At 33.9% G+C, this 23,348-nt stretch overlaps 3 protein-coding genes and 1 long non-coding RNA gene across 4 annotated transcripts; 3 read left to right on the forward strand and 1 right to left on the reverse strand.

The window, feature by feature from the left end:
• Positions 1-393: 393 nt before the first annotated feature.
• Positions 394-2,796, reverse strand: LOC140810179 (myb-related protein 306-like). The gene is made up of 3 exons (XM_073168044.1): positions 2,422-2,796; positions 2,000-2,129; positions 394-1,532 (listed from the first exon to the last, which is right to left on the reverse strand). The coding sequence occupies exons 1-3, from the start codon at positions 2,552-2,554 to the stop codon at positions 833-835; spliced, it is 963 nt and encodes a 320-aa protein (XP_073024145.1). The 5' UTR covers positions 2,555-2,796; the 3' UTR covers positions 394-832.
• Positions 2,797-10,056: 7,260 nt separating this feature from the next.
• LOC140809749 (uncharacterized) lies at positions 10,057-13,844 on the forward strand. Its single transcript, XM_073167468.1, has 4 exons — positions 10,057-10,290; positions 12,049-12,696; positions 12,797-12,895; positions 13,194-13,844. Exons 1-4 carry the CDS (start codon positions 10,093-10,095, stop codon positions 13,434-13,436), a joined length of 1,188 nt encoding a protein of 395 aa, XP_073023569.1. The 5' UTR covers positions 10,057-10,092; the 3' UTR covers positions 13,437-13,844.
• Positions 13,845-15,803: 1,959 nt separating this feature from the next.
• LOC140809827 (uncharacterized) lies at positions 15,804-17,460 on the forward strand. The gene is made up of 3 exons (XR_012113185.1): positions 15,804-16,064; positions 16,154-16,467; positions 16,683-17,460. It is a non-coding gene; the product is annotated as an uncharacterized lncRNA (long non-coding RNA).
• A 1,486-nt stretch (positions 17,461-18,946) lies between these two features.
• LOC140809130 (protein PHYTOCHROME KINASE SUBSTRATE 3-like) lies at positions 18,947-20,662 on the forward strand. The gene has a single exon (XM_073166620.1). The coding sequence runs from the start codon at positions 19,129-19,131 to the stop codon at positions 20,494-20,496; it is 1,368 nt and encodes a 455-aa protein (XP_073022721.1). The 5' UTR covers positions 18,947-19,128; the 3' UTR covers positions 20,497-20,662.
• Positions 20,663-23,348: the final 2,686 nt, after the last annotated feature.

Consider the following 23,348-nt stretch of genomic DNA (forward strand, 5'->3'; position numbering starts at 1 on the left):
ATCCGGAATGATAAAAATGTTGACTATATTAACTTTAAAAAATACTATTTTTTAATTATAAGCGGCGCAAATTTGGATTCGCTTGTCTCGTATATCAATTTTACGATACGTATTTCCGACCCGATTCGTTCCGATCCATGAAATATAGTATTTTTTATGCCATTACAAAAATATCATTTTTTGTTAGTTAAGTTTTGACAAAACATTGTGCGATATATGATGGTTTTAGTGAAAAATATTATTTTTTACTACAATATTATATTATATAATATAATATTATTTGAGTGAAAAATATTACATTTTATATCAAAGTAATAATTTTAACTACAGTTGTGAATTGAGTCGATCCGTGTTAGATATATAGATAGTTGACATACTTTTTTCCAAAACCCAATTATATATGTCTCTGCTACCAAACATAGCAAAGTGTTGCTGTGTGGATAAGTTACAAAGCATTCAATTGAGTCTAACCCTATACTTATTTCCCAGAAGTTACAAGAAAAGGCACGACAAAGTACACACACTTGGTTCCGACAAATACATGGTAATTACACTTTCTCTAAAAGTCCTTCTAAAAACCACAAATAGACCCTAAAATTAGGAACATTTCACCTCATAATTTGTAGACTCATTGCAAATATTCTGCTACATCTAGTGGATACTCGTCATAATATATGACGAACATCAATTGTATTACAATAAAATATTGTAGCTAACTTCACCCAACGTGACACCAAAATATAGCAGAAAATTTGAAATGACACTCTTTATCATAATACTACGGTCTGTCCAAACTGCTGAATTGTTCTAAAGAAAGCATTTTGTTTCCACCTCAGAACAAATCAACAGTAGTTTCCACCAAAGCCAAGTCCATGAAATCACCTTCTTGCACTTGCGGGGGTGCATCATCGAACAGCCATTTCTCCAGCATACTAAAGGGCATTTGAGTCTCCTGCTGATCATGCGCTTGAGGTGTGAAACTCGCAGCATCAAACTTTGCATCCTCCGGATCCAATGAAACAGACTGAGAGATATCTGAATAATTTGATGAGTTGAAACTCAACATTCTTTCGCAGATTGTTCCTTCGCCCGGGCTCGAGCTTGATCCAATCGAAAGGTTGTTGGTAAAAGAAGCACTCTGGTTGCTCTCGTTTACACCCCTTTGCCATGAATTTGGAGACTTTTTAGTCCAGTTTTCGAGTAGACGAGCTATATTTTCCGCGCTGGATGCGTATGTGGAAGAAGGAACTGTCGTAGTTTGTAAAGTAACCGGATAGATTTCCGAATCAGGGGGTGTTTTCGGGCCTGATTTGTCTATGCACAGAGCTTCACACAAGGCTTGCTTGGCCATGTGAATATCTGTTTGGAGCCTCTTCTCCCATTGGCCTTTCGAGATTGTTGCTGAAGGATCATGTGTGCTAATACCTCCCTGCCCTTTCAGTTTATTAAGCTTCTTTTTTAGGTGAGTGTTCCAATAGTTCTTGATATCGTTATCCGTCCGGTGAGGAAGGTACGAAGCTATGGCAGCCCATCTGCAAATAAATTAAAGTTCGTAAACTTTTCATTAGAAACCAAAAATTCAATGAAAAAATGGCATTGCAACACGGGAATGATGAATCTATATTCAATTGAACGTAAAGGTTTTGATAACAATTTGTGTAAGTTGAGATATATATATATATATATATATATATATATATATATATATATATATATATATATATATATTCAAAATTTGTTCAAAATTTGCACTCCTTTTCAAATATTAAAGGATAAAAGTGACATGATTGGTGACTTTAAATTTTTAAAATTTACAGCTTTCCATAACGCAATCATTGAACTTTGCACTTCAATGGCCTGAAATCATTTACAAGTAAAATAATCTCTCCTTCTGGAATTGGATCCAATCTAGCTAGCCCTAATTTTCAAGAAACATGTCGAATCTTGCCTAGTTTTTCCTGTTAATTTAAATGATAATCATGTAAAGATTTACACCTACCGGTTACCAAGAAGTTCTTGCAGGTGGATGATCATCTTTTCCTCATGTTCCGTAAAGTTACCGCGCTTGATGCCCGGCCGAAGATAATTAGTCCACCGGAGTCTGCAACTCTTGCTGCATCTAAGCAAGCCTGAATTTTGAATAAAACCAAAAATATCAGTAAAAAGTTCATACTAAATAAGTAATTATAGACAACAAATCAAAACATAACTACATATGTTTGCACACATGCATTCAACAAGCTAGCGGTGCAGCTCTACGATATTTATTACACAGCTTTAAATGATCCTAACCAACTACTCAACAAAATCTGACCATGGGAGAAATAATTACATCTTACACAACTCCAAAACAGTAAAAAAAGATCAGATAAAGATTAAAAAATACACATGCCACCCTGTATTATAACTTGTTTCTTTTACCTGTATTGGAAGGAACAGCTCTCCAATTTCCAGCGCCTTGTTCTTGAATATAAGAAACCAAGATTATATCCTCCTCTGGAGTCCATGGCCCTTTCTTCACACCAATCGTATCGCAGCAAGGCGGTCTTCCCATTAAAATCTGGTATCTATAATCAAGAAACTAAAGATCATGAGATTTTTTCCTTGCACTCTAGGGTTTTTTTTCTTTTCTTTTTCTATTTTTCAGTGCTTAAGACCGAAGCTATGTAAGAGACAAAAGTCTTACTGAGGTGCTGGGATATGTCCAAGGGAAATATATATAGAAGAGCGAAGAGAAGAAAGAAAACGTATGTATATAAGCTGACTCTAATAGAAGAACGAGTAAAAGGGGCTAAGATTTCCAAGTTATTAAAGAAAGAGTCAAATGCTGACAGAAGTGAGCATTTACTCATATGCTTGCAAAAAGTCAGCTGCTTGCTTAGTGAAATGAAGTCCTTTTCCTTATTTTCCTCTCCTTCTGGCTGCCTCACAAAACGCGTGGCATTCAATGCACCATATTTTTTTTTTCTTTTATCTGTTTCGGGTTTATCATATCCTAGATAAGGTGAGATATATGAACTCGATATACAATACAAGATTTGTGTTATACACTTTTTTTTATCGACACCATCCTTCGACTAAAATCATACGCTTGATAAAACTACATAAGACTCTATACATACTCAAACAGATGAGATTTTTGCGGGACTCGAACTTGGATCATGCTTCACACACTCAACCATTCTTAACAATTTAATGAAACTCTTATATAATTTCCCTTATATATATATATATACCATGGTACCTGATTTCTCAAATAGTTAGGGATCCATCAATTCGCATGCATGTGATCTCTTAATCTTAAATATTTATGTCACTTCAAGTAAATCCACACACACATCTATTAAGCTACCACAACTAAAAATGGTTCGCTAGCTTCGATTTGCGTCGATTCGATTTCATTTTGATGTATAAAAATTAAAAAACGAAGAAACTTTTATTGAAGTTTTCGACAATACTATATACTATTTATTTAGATTTAGAAATAAAAGTACACTCCTATATTTAACCGTATTAATTTTATTTAATTAAAGCTAAATTAATTTTATCACCACCTTGAAATTTGTCTATGTTCTCATATTTTTCCCACGGAAAAACTACATGTTTTTTCTATGTATATGAACATACATTCTTTTACGTAAGTATCATAGACAAATACATAAATAATATTTTAGGAAAATAACAATCTTCAATTAGTTGAAAGGTAATTGTTAGTTGCTTTCTATTGATTGGATAAAATATCTGAGAGTTGCATATATGTGTTTGGACAATCCTCCCCTTTTGAGCTAGTTTTTGGAGTTGAGTTAGGTCCAAGTTCCAATATTAACATAGTATCAGAGCTCATGTTCTACAGTTATGTGTTGGACTGCTCATAGTTGGGTCACTTGTTCTGCTCATAGTTTGGTCATTTGTAAACTCTACGCTCCAAATATTTATTCATGGGCGTGAATTGAACTTTCCATAGTGGGTCACCCGTTCTGCCCATAGTTGGGTTATTTGTAAACTTCACGCTCCAAATGTTCATTCCTGGATGTGAGAGGAGTGTGTTAGTTGTCTCAAATCGGTGGAATAAAATAGCTTCATCTCCCATTGAGCTAGCTTTTAGGGTTGAGTTAAGTCCAAGTTTCAATATTAACGATAATATTAAAACTCATGAAAATCATCTTTAATAAAAGATTAGGATGTTGCTGATAACAATAATACACATATTAACTAATATTGACTTGGTCATAAAAGAGGAAGAAATTAAAAGAAGATCCCTTATTGGTTTACTTGTCAGTTGTCACACGATGAAAGAGGATATTCTAGAACGTGAGACGGTGCTAAAATAGGAGGCGGTCCAGTGACTCCTGTCGACCTAATTAAGTCAGCTTTTAGAAATAACAATTCGGTATGTATCTATACAAAATTTGAAATTAATGTATATATACAAAATTTGAAATTAATGTATATAAAAATTAAATTTAGATGACTCATCCATCAATCATGTACTACAGGCAACTCATATTTTCAACGAAATAAGATTATGATTGCGAACTGGGCTTTAAGTTTAATTAAAACAATTGTATAATGTAATTTGAGTTGTTGTATGACGTAAAAAAAAGATTTGAGAAGTTGTGCACGATTATCATCGGATATAGTTTTTGATAAAACCGTAAACATTTCGATAAAATATATGTTCATACTTATAACTTTGAAAAATTAGAATTTTAATATACAAATCTCGTGGGAAATTAGTTAACTAGTTCCATTAACTGGTCACTTCAACATCACTTTATGTAAATTAATTGTGCAATTAAGGATCTGTTTCGGGTGAGGCGGAAGACAAGTCCGCAGAGGCAGTAGATTATTTATCTCTAATTATTAGAGGTGTCGAACTTTCAGGATACAAAACTTTAAATCGAGTTACATTCATGACTGAGTTTTTTTTTCAAGTAGATATCTTGTGAGATGATCTCATGAATCTTTATCTATGAGAATGGTCAATCCTACCGATATTCACAATAAAAATTGATACTCGTAGCATAAAAAGTAATACATTTTCATAGATGACCCAAATAAGATATCCGTCTCACAAAATACGACTCATAAGACCATCTCACACAAGTTTTTGTTTTTTTTTTTTCCTTTTTTTTTTTGTTTTTATGTACAGAAGCAGTTTTAATTATGGTTGAATATAATATTTATATTCGATTTTTTTTTTTCGAGTAAAAGCGGATAAGTCATATTTATTCATGATTTTTCAATTCTTTTTTGAATTTCAAAATCCACCCAATATATTTTTTCTAAAATTAAACATCAAATGCTAAAGAGACTTCGCTTTGGAATTTGTTTCACAGTTGCATGTGTACTATCTTAAATAGCTAAACCTAGATGAAAAGACTATTTATTATAAAAAAATAAATATCATTAGATCATGTTAATCTCACGTAAGATTCGTATGTTTCAATGATTCTATTATTCATAACATCGTGTTGTGAATGGAAGGAGATCAAAATTCGTCTTCTTGAGTATATAATAAAAATCTGATTAATTCTATTATTTTCGCCACCCCAAAATATCCTCAAATAAATTTATTGCTCTCGAAAATTGTCGATTTATCCTAGTTTGTGATTAACATTATTCATTTTCAGTGGATGTCCATTTTAAAATATTATTAAAAAATTGAAAATATGATACCTAATACAGATAAATATAGGGTGTGTTTGGTTGAGTGGATTAAATAAGGATAGATTAATAGTCTAATAATTATCGTTAAAATTTTAAGATGTTTTAATAATCATTTTGACTCGGTTTAAGATTCAATTTTATTAATCAAATAGTTATCCATAAAACGACGAGTCAAGGAAATGAAAATTTCAACGCGAATCAAGCCTAATTAAAATAATCATTGACAATGGAAATCATATCTGTGGCTATTAATTAATTTGTAGCTATAAAATTATTACTTTTATTATTATTAAATCTAGAGGCTCGGATGCGACGACGGGGCAAAACAAACCAAAAGCCGGCCAATCAAAATTTTGATGTCGAAAATATCGGCCAATCGTTTTGGCTGTTTCTCTTAATGTTTAAATCGATGACTCATAAAAGAAACAAAAATAAAAGATTCATGCATTTGTTTTCTAATTTTAATTTACAATGTTTGATCTCATGTTGTTGTACACGAGTCGTATTTTATGAGTCATACATCTTATTTGGGTCATTAATGAAAAATATTACTTTTTATGATAAGAGTGTTACTTTTTCTTATGAATATCGGTAGGGTTGACTCGTCTCATAAATAAAGAATCGGAAGACCGTTTTATAAGAGACATACTCCTTGTAGGATCTTTAATTCCCACATACAGCATATAGTGATTAATATATATAATTTTTAATAATGGCCTTATATCGATATTTTTATATATAATTAATATTTTTTAGAGAAATAACAAGTACCATATAATATCGTCACGAACTTGAAATCGGGTAAAGATTATATATTTAAATTTTAATTTATGCGTTAATTTTAAAGTTTGTAGCAATTAAAAGAATGACGGTGAGTCGGCTAAAAATAACCACTTCAACAATATAAATAGTGGCCTCCTTTTAGGTTTGGATGTTTAATTTATTGAAATAGGTCAACTCTGTTACTCTCATTGGTCATTTCTTAAGGTCAAGTGTCTCACCAAACTCAAGGACTTTAGATCCATTTTATGTTGGTTACTTGCCATCAATGGTAGAAATTAAATAATATTAATCTCAATCGACATAAACCACCTCTAAAGCCTCGGCGCTAGCTAGTGAATCGATGACAAAATGTTGTTTTCTAAAAGATGTGTTCCAAGTTATATTGCGAAAAGTGTTTAGATCGATTGTTTCACAAAATAATGGATTTTTTAGGAGATATATTCATGAAATATTTGAGTAAATAATATTTCTCTGATATGACATAAATCAAGGAGAATATATAATATATGGACTTAAAACAGGACGAGAAATTATGAATTTTATTTATCCTCGGGACGAAGAAAATATTAGACAAAACATGAATAATAGTTCTTTATCTATATTTTACCATATGTAAGTATATATGGTAACAACGTGCAATATTTCCCTTACTAACACGATGAATTTGATTGTGAATGCCGAATTAATATATATATATATATATATATATATATATATATATATATATATATATATTTCAGCATAATATATCTATGGAATTACTAAATCATTGTCTTTATTTATGCGTATTGTCAAAGAGTAGCAAAATAGGACCTGCCCTACATATCTTTTATGCGGAACAGCCCATACCGGGCCTAAATGTACCACATGTAAGGCGAATGGTACAGCATGTGGCAACACATTAAATTTCCCTTGGACACGTAGAGAAGGTAATAAAAGATCGGATCGGGCCCACAAAGGCCTTAATGTCAACATTTGCGACGAGACCAAGAAATGAACCGATCGAGCTAAGTTGTTATTAGGCACTCTTTTGTCGACAACAGAAAATTTATAGACAATAAATTTTCATGTCTTAAATATATAATACTCTACCACACCCAATCTATATTATACAATTTTTTTTGTAAGATGTAATCTTTTATGAATAAATAAAGCAAGTACATTATTCCATCAATTTATGATATATTTAGTTGGTTGTGATGGGAATAAATATGTCACTTTGCTCATATTAAAAATTTTAGACAATGTTATTGAATCAGGTAAATATATTATTTACATTTGTTTTCACTAAAGTACTAACCTTTTTTAAATTAAATTATATAGTTAATTGTTAAGATTGAGAATTGGACCTAACTTAACCTTAAAAACTAGCTCAAGAGGAGATGATTGTCCAAGTATATATATGCAACTCTCAAGGATTGTATCCAACTGTTGTGGGACAACTAACACATCATCTCACGCCCATGAATGAACATCTGGAACGTGAAGTTTACAAATGAGCCAACTATGGGCAGAACGAGTGACCCAACTATTTGCAGTCCAACACATAACGGTAGAACTAGAGCTCTGATACCATGTTAAGATTGAGATTGTGCATAATTCAACCTCAAAAGTTAACTTAAGAGGAAAAGATTGTGCGAGTATATTATATATATGCTAACTCCAAATAATTTTATCCATATGACAACTAACATTAATTGCTTGTTTTTTTTAGTGTATATGATTTTAACTATTGGCCAGGTCAAACGCATATATTTTATCTCGTCAAATGTTATTTTAAAAAATTGACAGATACAACAAAGCTGAAGAATGATTACGTTATGTATTTGTATGTATTATAATTCTTAAATATAATTTATAATACGTTGTTGGCGGCACGTGCGGGCATGCTCCTAAGCTTAGTTGACGACAAAGTTCATCGACATCACTATTTTTAGCTAGCTACTGCATGCATGTCATCTATATTTTGTACACTTACTGAAACTATATATATCACATAGAAAATGCAGATTCATGCTACATCGGGTGAATTTTATTCTGTATAATCATCGCTTTTCGATTGGTGTTGGTCCTACACCAATAAATAGCTCATCGACGGAAATCCATTCTGTATAATCATCTATTTTAAAGAATATATATATATATATATATATATATATATATATATATATATATATATATATCCTTTTTGAAACATTTTTACTCATATATTTTGCGGTATCACGTAGGTGTATCTTTCCATATATAGAAGAACCTTATGAAAATGAATTTCGAAAGCATATATACATAAATATAAATGTATTTCCACAATATTTGACTGAGTGAAAGTTTGAAATATCAATGATGCCATGGTTGAACAATGAATTGTACATATCTGCAGGCAAGAAAATTCCAAAGATGTATAAAAATGGCGTCATGTAATTTTGGTATTTAATTATTATTATTTTATTATTATTTTTGAGATGGGTCGGATAAACATTCTAACACGAAAAAGTTGCATAATTGGACTCCACCCAGCCCATGTAGCAATCCGATTGGCCCCGCCCATATACTCTCCCTTGCAACTTATTTATTCTACTCATATTATGGTTCAATCAAAATTTAATAACTACAAATCCAACCAGAGCTCGAATTTATTGGGGGAAAAAAAGAGATTCAATATTTCGAGATCAAATTTATCGAATAGGCCTACTTTAATCATTCCTATTTCAAGTTTAATTTTTTTTCCCCTGCGTAAATTCATTATTTCGAGATCAAATTCAACTCTATTATACATTTGAAGTAATGCTCGTCACCAAAATACTCTTAACTTGAGGACATGATATATTATGTTCAAATATAAAAAATGTCACACGAGTTAATTTTATGAGACGGATATTCGATAAGGCTTATGAAAATATTATTTTTATGTTCAAATCATTATTTTTTATTGCAAAAATATCAATTTTTGTTAGTTATGTTATGGAGAAATGTTGTGTAATATATATTGTTTTAAGTAAAATATATTATTTTTGGGTCAAAATTATATTTTTATGATTGATTTGAATGAAAACAATATCTATATCATAAATATAACTTTTCATTATAAATATGGATTGGATCGTTTTACGAATAAATTACAACTGATACGCATGGGAATTAATCTTATGAGAAAAGTGATAGATTCTAATTTCTCCAACCGATCACATATATAAAAATATATCATATTCACCGGATTTCTTCTCGCGAAAATTGGAAATTTGAATTTGACCTTATCTATAAAAATATTTAGATTGACTCACAATTCGATTGGAAAAAGTGACTGCCACTCAAATGTATTTTACACGATTAATTAATTAAAGTTAAACCTCTTATGCTACCTAATTTTAGGTGTTTTTGTGAAACTTTTTTCAAAAATTCAAAAATATTTAAACTCCCATATATCATATTTTTATTTTCATCTTTATTTTTTTCTTCTACGATTTAATTATTAAAAAATTATAGGTGTGATATTATTTATTTATTTATTATTATTTTTTTAAAAAACTACTTTATTCTCTACGTTAAAAGCTGAATCGATGTGGCACCGCTGATCCGTACTGGAATCAGAATCCGAACCGGACCTAACCCGATATAAAAAACGGTAGTACCTCAGAATCGATGCTTCGTATTCATTTGCAGAGCCGAATAGAGAGGGGGAGAATGGCGTTGGAATCTTCGGGACAGTGGTTGGAGAAGGCATTAATGGAACTCTGCAACAAGGTGGAAACCGGCCTGCAATTAGACGGGGAAATCATATCAGGACTCGTTTCGTACTGTGAGATGGCGGCTCCACTCGATGCTAAAGAATACCTCGATGTACGAAATTTACTTAATTTGCATATTAATTTCATTCTGGTGTTGTTTTTTCGTGACTCTGTTGCTATAATTTTGATGATTATTTGGTGTGTTTTTTTATTGTATGTATGGCCATGTAAATGTTGTTTGATCTAACAAGCTCGAGAAACTCAACCAATCTCTCTTGGAATCCGATTGGCCTCAAATGAAATAGAAAATTAAAGTTTACGTCTGATTTTTCTGAAATGTGGATTTTGAACTCGAAATGTATTACCTGAATCCATCTGACTAATCTAAGAACACTAAAAAAAAATCACCAGATTTAGTGCATTTTGTTGTCTCGTTGACTTTTTAATGATTTTTCAGCTCCATCTTGTGTGGAGACTGGAGATCATCTTGTACGTTGGTCCGTTGGATAAGTAATGCAGCTGTAGTTGCTCTTGTGACAAATGGAATGTATGAAAGTATGAAACCACTGTACAACAATGCCATAGCATATAGTAGATACCAAAACTACTCCGCTGAATGAGTTATCTGACAATTATATCACTTTAGTTGATAGCTTTAAGTTAATACACACTTCTTGTTGAAGAATTGGGGACATGAGCTCAATCCCAAAGTCAAAACATACAGTTCTCAATTTTTTTTCTCAAAAGATTTAATTATGGTATAAACTATTGAATCACCATTAGTCTTAGAAATCAAATTTGTTAGTTTGCTGTACAGTTAAGAAGACCATTCATGCTTGTATACTAATAAATTTTACAGATGATTTAGACCATTGAAATCATTGGTATTTTCCAATTGTTTCTTGACACATTTTATAAATTTAACATTAAACGAAGGGGTCAATGTAGCAATGTAAAATTTTGCTTTGATTTACTTGTTTCCTGTTCATAAAACATGATGTTTGCATGATCATGAAATGTTGAGGACTGGACTATTATCTTCCAGGGTGACTACTCTTCAAGCGGGCTTGTTCCATTTAATAAAAATCTATCATTTTTTTCATTATTTTCCCACTTCAGAAATCCTTGTATAAATAAAATAATGTTTCACCTCATTCTATTTTGTATCTCCATAATTGGTCATGTTATGACTTTGTTTACCACATACTCCCGACTTCTGCAATCACAATGATCTAAAGATTTGGTTGATTTCACACATGGGACCTTATATAATGCAAAAGGATATATTTTTGCATTTACGTGTTCTTACGATCCATTACGTCATCATCAGAAATTGGAAAAACAGATACTTGGATCTTAGAGTTGAAAATAGGGTGCAGTCAAGCTGAGTAATTTGCTAGACTGGATGCAAAAACAGAACACAAACTCAACTGAGTATTTTTCTTCTTGTGAGGTCAAGCTGAGCACGAAGATAAAAACTTTATTTACGAAATAGGACTTAAAATTTTTAAAAACCGAATATTAAATTATGCAAACAATGATAACATTAAGGGTTAAATAGATAATTTCATCAGTATTTTCAACAGATAAAAGGAAAAAAATAATTCTAAAATTCCAAGTACTTGATGAGTACAGAAACGCGAGTACTCAAACCTGAAACACCAGATCTCGAGCTTGCTACAGAGAATACTCGAGCTACTTGAGTTCGATTTCTGACTTGGTGTAAATTGAACTCTAGTCGAGCTTTTAGCAGCTTGGCTCAGTTGCACCCTTTGTTGAAATTCATGCTTTTTACCTTTACCATTCCATGACTTATAGCATCTTTCTGAAATCTGCAATTTTGTTTTTTTTTTTTGAACTTTTTTTTTAGAACATTGTTGGCGAGGAAGCTGGAAAAAGCATAACTGAAGAGTACTTAAAACGGAGGGGTCTATCAAATATATATAATCCAAGCATATCTCCGTCAACTTCAAATTTACTTGCATATGTCAAACCACGTTCTGATGAGAGTGCAGTTTTTGCAGCTAAAAAACTGAACAAACCACAGAAAGAAACTATAGCTTCTACAAGTGAGGACATTCTATTAAAGAAAGAGACATTCGAACCCCAAACTATACATACTAAACATCAAGGCAATTCCAAAAAGAAAAAGACAGGAAAAGTTGTTTCTCTAGCAGAGGCTGCAAAAGGATCAATTGTATATCAGAAAGGGAAGCCGTGTTCTTGTCAAGCTCGTCGGCACAGGTTGATAAGCAATTGTTTATCTTGTGGAAAGATAGTCTGTGAGCAAGAAGGTGAAGGACCTTGTCACTTTTGCGGTGCTCTTGTGCTGAGGGAAGGAAGCACATATGCTGGTCTGGATGAAGTTGGCGTACCTATGACAGATGCAGAGGCGGCTGCAGAAGCGTTTGCGAAGAGGCTTGTTGAATATGACCGTGACTCTGCAGCTCGGACAACAGTTATAGATGACCAAAGTGATTACTATGAGATTGACGGGAACAGCTGGCTCTCATTGGAGGTATTTTTCCTGTAACCTTAAGTGCATGCACAAATCAAGAAGTCCTTGCAAGTGCTGTTGATATTAGATCCAAGTTAACATCCATTATGCTTGTTCTCAGGAAAAAGAACTTCTGAGGAAAAAAAGGGAGGAGGTAGAAGAAGCTGAACGAGCGAAGCGTAGTAAAGTAATCATGACATTTGATATGCTGGGCCGCAAGGTGATAACTTTGTCAGTACAATCTCCAACCAAAGGCAGCCACTGCCCTCATAAAAAATGTTCGGTTTCATGCGTAGATTTTTAAATTGGTTATGTTTCGCCCACTCAAACACTTGAAGTCTCTCTGGCTCGATTATATTCCTGGGTTCTACCTGATCCCTCGTCCCCTCAAAATCTTGATTGACTGCAGTAAAAGTTGTCATGATACAGATACGGTTTTTTCATTCAGATATACTGCCTTAATTAAACGTAAGTTTTATTGAGTTAACCAAGTCTATTTTTCGACCTCGACATTGCAGGTGGTCTTAAATGGCGATGAAGGTTCTGAAGAACTGCAAAATGGAATTTTTCTCGGACCATCCAAGGAAAGAGATGAGATTCGCATAAAACCGAATCCGAATCTTAAAATCCAGCCTTTTTTTATTGATCCAGGTCCTAGAACTATAAAGGATAATACTTCGAACAAAGAAATGGGCCACGGAATGTGTTTGGAGATAAGTGGTAGGGTACAACATGGCGCCAATGAACTTGAAATCGTGTGATCTCACTGGCAGTTTGGAGCAGCTGTGTTTTTGGAAGGAAGATGATGTGTCGAATGTTACAAACTATGATGAATTTTAGCCTTCTTTGTATCTATTATGTTTAAATGTTGTCCTTGTTCACATTCTCCTGAGACACTGACCATTAGTTTCCTGGCATTTCTGCTCGTTATATCAAGCTCGATGCTTAGGAGGCACACGGGTCAGTGCGCAACGCCCTTGAATAGTTTGTGACAGGTGCAGATCTGTTTTGAATTACTTGTTTTCAAATGATGAATGGGGTAGGTATCATCAATCATAGTACCTATATAAGGGGAGAACCAATTCCGCGCATTTTGATTTCAGCGATTGAAACTTTTATCGTTAAAACATCAACGATCTTTTTGAAATGGTGATAATCTTTCTGTAAAATTTTAAAGTTAAGTTTTTTTTTTTTAGAACAACTTTATCTATGTTCTTTTATGAGTGTTGAGAATGCTGCATAGGGTTGAAAATAAAGGTGGTTTTTTAATTGTTGAAAGAAATTATTTGCTATGGGAGAGTGCTGGGTTAGCTTGGATTGGAAAAGGCTGTCGCAGCGTTTGGTTGGGCGGATTAGGTGTGATAGATTATTTTATCATACTTAATCCTGCGTTTGGTACAATTTTTATTTAACCAGCTCAATCCTTCTTATGAGTGATTATCTGGTATTACGTGTGATAAAATAATACATCCTACCTCCGTAGGATTATTAATCCCTCCTCTATCCCTACTCTCTTTTCAATTTTATCCTTTTTCCATCACTGCTATTGAACCACCTCGGCTGTCGGACCGCCGCCGCCGCCCTCACCGGACCGCCGCCGCCGCCCTCGCTGGACCTCCGTTGGACCGCCGCCGCCGGACCGCCATCGTCGCCGTCGTCGGACCGACGCCGTCGCCGCCACGTCGGCTGCCGGATCCACAGCCGGACTGTCAGGACCGCCGTCGCCGGAGTGGAAGAAGAAAAAAAGAGGAAAGGCAATTTTGTCCTTTCATCAAAATTTCAAAATTACCCTACAATTAAAAATTTTACCAAACATACTACCATATATTACATATCTACGACAATCATTTTTTTTTATCATTTACATACTAATCATTAGTTTATTTTATCTTGCAACCAAAATTGTCTAAATCAGCCCATTTTATTCCGTATGATCGTACTTGTACTTATAAGAAAATGGCGAAAATGTACATCGATCATGTGGTGAGATTGCATGGTGTGCCTGTAACCATAGTATCAGATCGCGATCCCAGGTTTGCTTCGAAGTTTTGGGGTAGTTTGCAATCAGCATTGGGTTCAAAGCTGGCGATGAGTACTGTATATCACCCACAGACAGATGGTCAGTCTGAAAGGACCATTCAGACACTCGAGGATATTTTGCGAGCAGTCGTGATGGATTTCAGGGGTGGTTGGCAGGAATCATTGTCACTTGTTGAATTCTCTTACAATAACAGCTTCCAAGCAACCATCGGAATGGCACCATTTGAAGCCTTGTACGGTAGAAAATGTAGATCTCCGATATGCTGGGAAGATGTAGGAGAAAGACAGATGTCAATGCCAGAATTTATTCAAGAAATGAAAGAGAAGGTTGAAATGATTAGGAAAAGAATGAAAGCAGCACAGGATCGTCAAGCCAGCTAAGCTAATAAAAGGCGTAGGCCTTTAGAATTTCAGGTTGGCGATCAGGTTTTCTTGAAAGTATCACCGTTTCGTGGTACTATGAGATTTGGGCGCAAAGGAAAACTAGCTCCGCGTTATATTGGTCCATATGCGATTGTTGAGAGGATTGGCACGTTGGCTTATCGTTTAGACTTGCCGCAGAGTTTGTCTGCGATACATGATGTGTTTCATGTATCTATGTTACGAAAGTACGAGCCGGATCCTTCTCATGTCTTGAGGACTGATGAGGTGGAGTTGGATAGTTCCCTTAGCTATATTGAACATCCAGTGCAAATTCTTGATCGCAAAGAGAAGCAACTGAGGAATAAGACGATTCCACTTGTTATGGTGCAGTGGAGTAGACATGGGAGAGAAGAAGCTACATGGGAATTAGAGGCTAAGATGCGTCAGGAATGGCCTCATTTGTTTGAAAATGTAATAAATTATTCCATGTATTCTGATTTCCCTATGTACTATCAGTGGTAAATGTTTGTAAACCACTTTTGTATAAATATTGTGTATGTTAGATTTCGAGGACGAAATCTTTTATTAGTAGGGGAGAATGTGAGAGCCCATTTCCCTCAAAGCCCAAATGTAAACCCCAAGCCCGGCCCAATTTGATTAAGTTAAAAAAAAAAGAAAAATGAAATGATAATCATCTTCTTCTCTCTCCATCGGCAGAAAGCTGCGTTCCCTTTCTCTTTTCATTTTCAAAATTTCATCCGTCGATTGTGGCCGCTCCGCTTATCCAAAAAATTAAAGTAAATATATATTTGGAATCCTCTCGCTAAGAGCTATCCAGTGATATCCATTTTGCTAAGAAAATCGCGAGCCCCGAAAATCCCATCGGAGAACCGTCGCTGTTTTCGCCGGAAAAGTTGAAAGAAATCTCGGGTTATGCTGGGTGAAGCTTGAATATGATGTTTTGAGTAATATTCGAAATTTCAGAGGTAAAATTCAGATTTTAGGGTTTCGAATTTTGGGTATTTTGATTAATTTGAGTTCCAACAATTAATATATATTGGGTTATTGATTGTAGGTGATATATCGGAGCTAATTGGAGGTATTAACGAAATTTCAGAATTTAATTGGGAATAATTTCGAAAATTCAGAATTGTAAATTTGGGTTTTCGAATTTCAGTGTTCAATAATTAGAGGTTTGGATGCTATAGAATTGTCGCATATTAATTTTCGAAATATTAAAGCCTAAATTATGATTTTTGGAATTTTAGGCTAAATTAGTGAATATTGGAAAAATTAAATGGGACTTGATATGAAATGTATTATTTGCCACAGGATTGGAGTTTTCAGGAAATATTTAAGATATTTTGTGGTAAATTAAAGTCAGTTGAGGTACGCATGAACCGTTTTATTATGACGTCTATAGTGATGTGAAATGACGTTAAGTATTATGTATGAGTTGTGGCGTGCTTTATGTGCTTTTGTGAATAACGTGATTGCATTCACGCATTTATTGAGTTGATCTCATTAGTGCATAGCATTTCGAGCCTTAGCTCCGTTGATTGCTATTGTTACTGATCTATCGAGTTGTAGCGTCATCGATGGAGTGGGTGGGTAGGATTAGCACTCCTGATGACTTGCATGAGGACTGAGCGGGTCGCACCCGTACCCTCGATGCTACGTGCATGGATGAGCGGCGGCATGTTATTACGTTGCTGCAGTCCTGGCACGGGTGGCCACTGTTACTGTTGCTGATGCGTTTCATTTGGACTCCGCTTTGGTATCCATTATTTTGTTGTTACCGACATGCATTGCATTGCATTTCATTGCATTTTACTTGATTTTATTTCATGTCAGTTATATTTGTCGTAATATTACTGGTTCGTCGTACTGGGGCCCGACCCCTCGTTTCTTTTTATGCTGTGGTTGTTTTTGATGCCATAGCAGGTTATTCAGGAGGATTTGACGCGTCTGGTGGAGCGTCAGGTAGTGGTGTCCAGTCGTCGAGTCGTGGTTGAGAGTTCCCAGATATATATATACTATATTATGGAGTCATACATTTACCGGGGAGATGCCCCGTGTAGCTGTACTGTTATTTTTACGATGTTTTGAATTGATAGTTGTGTGATCGAGCCTTGCCGTCTCTGCGTGTGTTTAGTCCTGGCCAGTGCGGCTATAGGTTTGTGAATTGATGTTGTGACTTTATTTCGAGTATATAAATATTGGTTGTGATGTTTTGGATTTTTCTGGGATGTCCTATTTACGAATAGGTCATGCCGAAATTTCTGTAGGCCCGAAATGAAAAAATTTAATCGCTTTCGCTGTTTACATTAATAAATCCTGGTTGTTTGGTCATTAAATATTAATCAGGAGCACGGGCCCCCACATATTGCAAAATTCCAAAGCAGATCTCTTTCACTTAATTAGCTTAGAAGGAAATTCGCTCTTCAAATCTGGTTATACGCTTTACAGCTAGCTAGAACAAGTGGGATAAGTTTTTTAAGAGTAAAATGTATTCCAAACTTAGGTCATGATAACGATGGTATAAGTTTAATTTTAGCATAAGTAACCCCTCAAACAACTATACATATTCTCCCAAACCAAAGAACGTTTTCGATTAATTTCTGGTTTTGTGCATTTGATAATCTTGGGAGTTTATGCCATGAACTCATGCAAAAAATCATTAAAATGGATCGTTTTTTAAAAAAAATGGTAAGAATGCAATATGATATATATATGTGTGTATTTGAAGAATGAGTCGCTTATCAGCCATTAATATTCTCAATCACTGGAACCCAACTACCAAAAATTCCCTTGAGAATAAATTATTTGGAGCTTTAAATCATAAATTCATTATGACTTTGACATTGTAGTCCCTACTTTAGTCTCGCCAGGTCGAATGAATGGTGGGTTTTAAACCTTGGTTCTTAGCCACTTCTTAGTCTGGTGGCTTTGTAAGAATTTCCAGCTTTGCATTAAATGTATATATATATTCCTAAACCAAAGAACATGTAATAAATGTAAACGTATCATATCCAAATCTCCAGTGATGGCATTATTAATGACTAAAATTACCTGCATTTTTCTTACTCGAATGCAAAATGACAGAAGTCTGACAAATGGTTCAGTATCATTGGTTTTGTAACCTAATATATATTATATCTCCAACGATTTTGATCCATCTTTTTAGCTTTAGTTTCACTCACCCTACGAAGCTTATAATGCCACCAGTCATTGATGATGGAAATATAATTGGTTAACAAACTAGTTTTTATGCAGAAAAGAAGGGGAAAAGAGTAAAATTTTGAGGGTTTTCATCACACTGAATATGAGAGAGATGTGTGTGTGACTTGTAGCTTCTTCTAAAAAGTTCATATATGAATTAGGCAAGCTAATTTGGGACTAAAATGGACTTTAGGATGCCACAGAGAGCAAAGAACGAACTAGTTGAATAAGTAGTGGGGACGACCCTAGCTAGCTAGGATGTCCACTCATGCAGCAGTATGGTCTTATGCCTATTCGCAATGGTCATACTAATACTCCAACGGGTATATACGCTACACCAAGTGTTTTACATATTTTACTTTTTTTTAAAATCCTATATAGATATATAGAGTACTGGAATATCCCTCATAAAAATATGAAAGATTTACATTGTTCAATGATGTTGATGTTGTCTGGTGCAAATATGAACTCGTAATTTAACTTCAAAAGGGCGAGAGTGGCTTTTACTTTTTAACTATGTTGATTTCCCTGCGGCGGCCGTAAAAGTGAAACAGTCACACGAGGTCATAAACAAGTAGGCTCCACTGCCTTGCTACTTTAACCCTCTTGCCATGCCTATTTACAGGATGGCTTTTCATGCACCCATTCTATAAACTCAACACTTTGCTCGAATTTATGCTCTCAAACATTCCCATTTCTTGATGTTATAAATTTGCATTTCATTTTTCAGGCATATCTTTTATACCGGTCACATATCTCTACGTATACATTCTTCCCAGATTTTGTTGCTTCCACCAATTCATTGTAAACAAAATCGATTCAACATCCATGGAGAGTGAAGACAACATGAATCTTCGTGTCGCCTCGTTTTCATGTTACCTTGACAGAGATAAAGAAAATTTGATTCGAAGGATTTCGGCCCAAGAAACCCCTCTTGTAATGAGCTCAGGAAAAAGTAAGTCCCCTTCAATAAAATCTCCATTCCATGCCAACATTTCACACTCAAAAGACACCCAAGTTAGCCTAAAAAGCGCTCGAACGGATTCGTTTTCGTATCTCAACACTTCAGGAGAGAACTTTGTGTTTAAAGTTCCGGGGCCAATACAAGATCCCACTTCAGCATTCACATTCTCTCAAGATCACAATTCAAAAGAAGGAGAAATCAGTGTTTTTGGTGCTGACAGGTACTTCAACATGAAATTGGAATACACGTCAGGGCTGAAACGTGAATTTAACAAAAACGGGTCGGTGAATCGACCCCGGCTTTCATCGAATGCAGCTCAAGAAACTCGTAGCCAGCTTGGTTCTGAAACAAGTAGCTGGGCTAGCCAAACAACAATGCTGAGGAACCTCCCGAGAAACGATTCACTAACTAAGCAGAAAAAATCCACCAGCTGGAGAATTTTCCCCGGATTCGGTTGCCAGGTGCCGTGTTTCGACAAGAAAAATGTCAAGATCAATGATCAGATCATCCCACCCGACATCACATACAAGAACTCAAAGGGCAGCCGAACCGGATCAGATCGAATATTCGGTCATATCACCACCATCCCGGACAAAAAATCACAAAAGAATTTCATCGTAGACAAAATCAAGCTTGAAGAAGAAAAGTTAGAAGAGGCGAGAAACTCCATCGAAGTATTTGGATCAAGCATTTCATCAAAGGGAGACATAGCCATGAATTTGGAAAGAAAACTCTCAATGTTAACATGGGACGCCATTCCAGAAGGGAAAAGCCATCAGAATAATATCCCAGCTGCCTCTACTATCGGAACCAGCACAATTTGTGACGATATGGCTAGTGATGCAAGCTCCGATCTCTTCGAAATAGAGAATATCTCGGGATGTATAAATCAAATATTAGCCTCAAAAACAGATCAAGATGATGCTGTTTCTTGTTGCATGAGTCCTACATCACATTATGCACCAAGTGAAGCCAGTATTCAATGGAGTGTCATTACCGCAAGCGCTGCAGATTACTTGTCGATTCTGTCAGACACCGAAGAAAGATGTGTTAGCATTTCAGGTGGCATAGTTTCAAGAAACAACAATATGAATCCAAGAAACACAAATGGAGGGAGCAAGGAAGCACAAAAGATTCGGCCAAGCGGGCTTTTAGGATGCAAGAATCAGAAATCAGTTGATGTTGCCGATGAAACAGTGTGTGTTAAGGTTCTGGAAAAGGTAAAACAATAAGGGTTTAATTTGTCTGAATTATCCGAGGCAGCATAAATATTTATATCTTATGTGTAATTATTATGAGAATATGCACTCTTTAATTTACTCGTTATAGTATTGTTTGCATTTTGCTATTTGTAATATGATTTTCTTGAAATTTGTAGAATACAAGATTTGTGTTTCATTGGCCTTTTTTTAATTTGTGACATGAAATGTTAATTAATCTTATCTTGTCATCATAAAACAAAGCTGGTATATATATATATATATATATATATATATATATATGTATATATATATATATATATATATATATATATATATATATTTTTTTTTTTTTTTTTTTTTTTTTTTTGTCCTCAAAATTAGTCACGACATGGATACCGCAATTTTTGTACGAAAATGGAGATGGATGGATCATATATATAATTTCGGTTTTTTAATTTATCGACTGAAACTTATATATATTCAGTAGCACAAATGTGACCACTCTTGCTTTTGATATGTTCTACAATAATATATATACCTTGGAGTGGGTTTTAAAATTTATTCATTTTAGACATAATATAATATAATATAATAATTTTAAGAGAGAAAAATTATATATATTTTTTTAAAAAAATTCAATTAGATCTACTTGTCTCGTTGCTTTTCGATTTGTCCAACATTTTTGGCAACCAACAGTATGAATTCTTAAACGTTTGCCGTGCATGCATGTTAAAAAGTTGAAGGTCCTACAAAGGCACGTCTTGCTTCAAAATATCGTAATGTAACACAGATGACAGAAGTACTTATGAACCAATGAATTATATATATCTCAGCTGTGTGTGTGTTTTCTTCTGTCTGAGACATCAGATTCAATTATTCGAACAACATTATTATTGTCATATAATTAAAAAAGAGTGCATGGAGAAATGATAGAAATCGTTTAATTATTCTATTTTTCCAAAAATGGTTTAAAGGGAATATATGTATTGCTTGAAAAAAATAATTAAGCATCAGTTTTATAAATTATTGATAAACATACTATCGATTTGGGAAAACTGCACTTTTAATCATATATATATATATATATATATATATATATATATAGTTATATATATATATAGTCATCTATATTATCAGATTTAGGTTTTAGTCATATACCTTTTATTTTTTAGGCATTTTTGTATATTTTCATCGCGAGTCTTGATGTGGCGAGCGAAATCAATTTCAACAATTGTAAATTCAAGAACCAATAACTCTACTCATTAGTTAAATAACAGTAACCTCAGATACAAAAAATTTCGAAAACTATAGTTTGGGGCAATTCGAAACTCAATTCTGAAAACACAGAGAAACGAAAGCTATATATTCCGATTAAGTGTCACTCAAGCCGTCAAGTGCAACCGGATAACAGTGCCACGACGGAGACATCTCCGTAGACCGGAGTAGAATTAATCACTTATCCATTAATTAAAGGCGTTTTCATGAATGGATAAAGGCTTATCTCAGCATCCGAACATTGATTTTCCTTATATATATATATGTAACAATAGAAAAATAAATGTATTTGAGCCACAAGTATGTGATCGAGCAACTTCACTAGCAATATTGAATTCCCCAACAGCCTTGATAAGGAAAGTGGGAGCCTATCTAATCTTTCTTTCATTGTCACTTTTAAACAATTAATCATTTAAAACTGCAGATAAAATTCCTTTCACATACAGATCAATTTATGAAAGCAAGAATCTTGAATGAATGGAATATTTTATCAATGCAAAAAACTTGTGTGAACAGTCTCACGAGTCGTATTTTGTGAGACGGATCTTTTATTTGGGTCATCCATGAAATAGTATTAATTTTTATGCTAAGATTATTACTTTTTGTTGTGAATATCGGTATGATTGACTCATCTCATAGATAAAGATTCGTGAGGCCAGTTCACAAGAAACCTATTATTTTATCAAACACAAATACTCATGTGAGAAGGTTTCACGATTCTATTTTGTAAGACATATATTTTATTTGGGTTAACCATGAAAAAATATTATTTTTTATCGTAAAAAAAAACGAATTTAACCGTATGTCGATTGAAAATCTGTGAGACTATCTACCTATTCTTTATAAAATCACACAAGAAATTTTTATGCAATTTTATAAAAATGTAATTGTTTTTTTTTTTTAAAAAAAAGTACATAAAAAATGAGTGGAGATGACAAATTAAGTTGTGAAAATTACATTGCAATGATTTAAAAAAGAATGTTTTGGAGTAAGTTGACAAGTATCGAATATTAATATATGTTAGTTTCATAAGTAGATAAACGATTATGGGTGGAAAGTTTGTATTAAAGGCAAAGAGGTCCCCGGAATGGGAATGTTCTTGTAGGGGCAACCGATGTAGGTAGGTTAGATATCAATTTCTTATTTAATGGTTGGAGTAAAATTGTGAGTATAATATAATTTCACTTCTTGGACCACTTTTATTAACGACAAAATAATTTTTTTTTTGAAAAAAATTAATTCTTTTTCAAAGAGTAGGTATCTTATGAGACGATCTCACGAATCTTTATTTGTGAGACGGGTCAACCCTATCGATATTCACAATAAACAATAATATTTTTCATTCATTCATTCATGACTCAAGTAATTAAGATATATGTCTCACAAAATACGTCTCATGAGACTGTCTCACATAAGTTCGTGTCCCTTTTAAGATATTACTAGTAGTTTGTCTTCTTGTCATTTCTCAAAAATGTGGTGTCGTTGTAGTGTATTTCATCTCTATTTTAAAATTTCGTGTTCAAATTATGTGATGGATATAAAATAAATAATACATTTTAAGATATGATATCTACATTTGAAAATGACATATTTATAAAATATTAATA

Source organism: Primulina eburnea, chromosome 13 (assembly GCF_022965805.1).
Source record: "Primulina eburnea isolate SZY01 chromosome 13, ASM2296580v1, whole genome shotgun sequence".
In the NCBI taxonomy this organism is placed as follows: domain Eukaryota; kingdom Viridiplantae; phylum Streptophyta; class Magnoliopsida; order Lamiales; family Gesneriaceae; genus Primulina; species Primulina eburnea.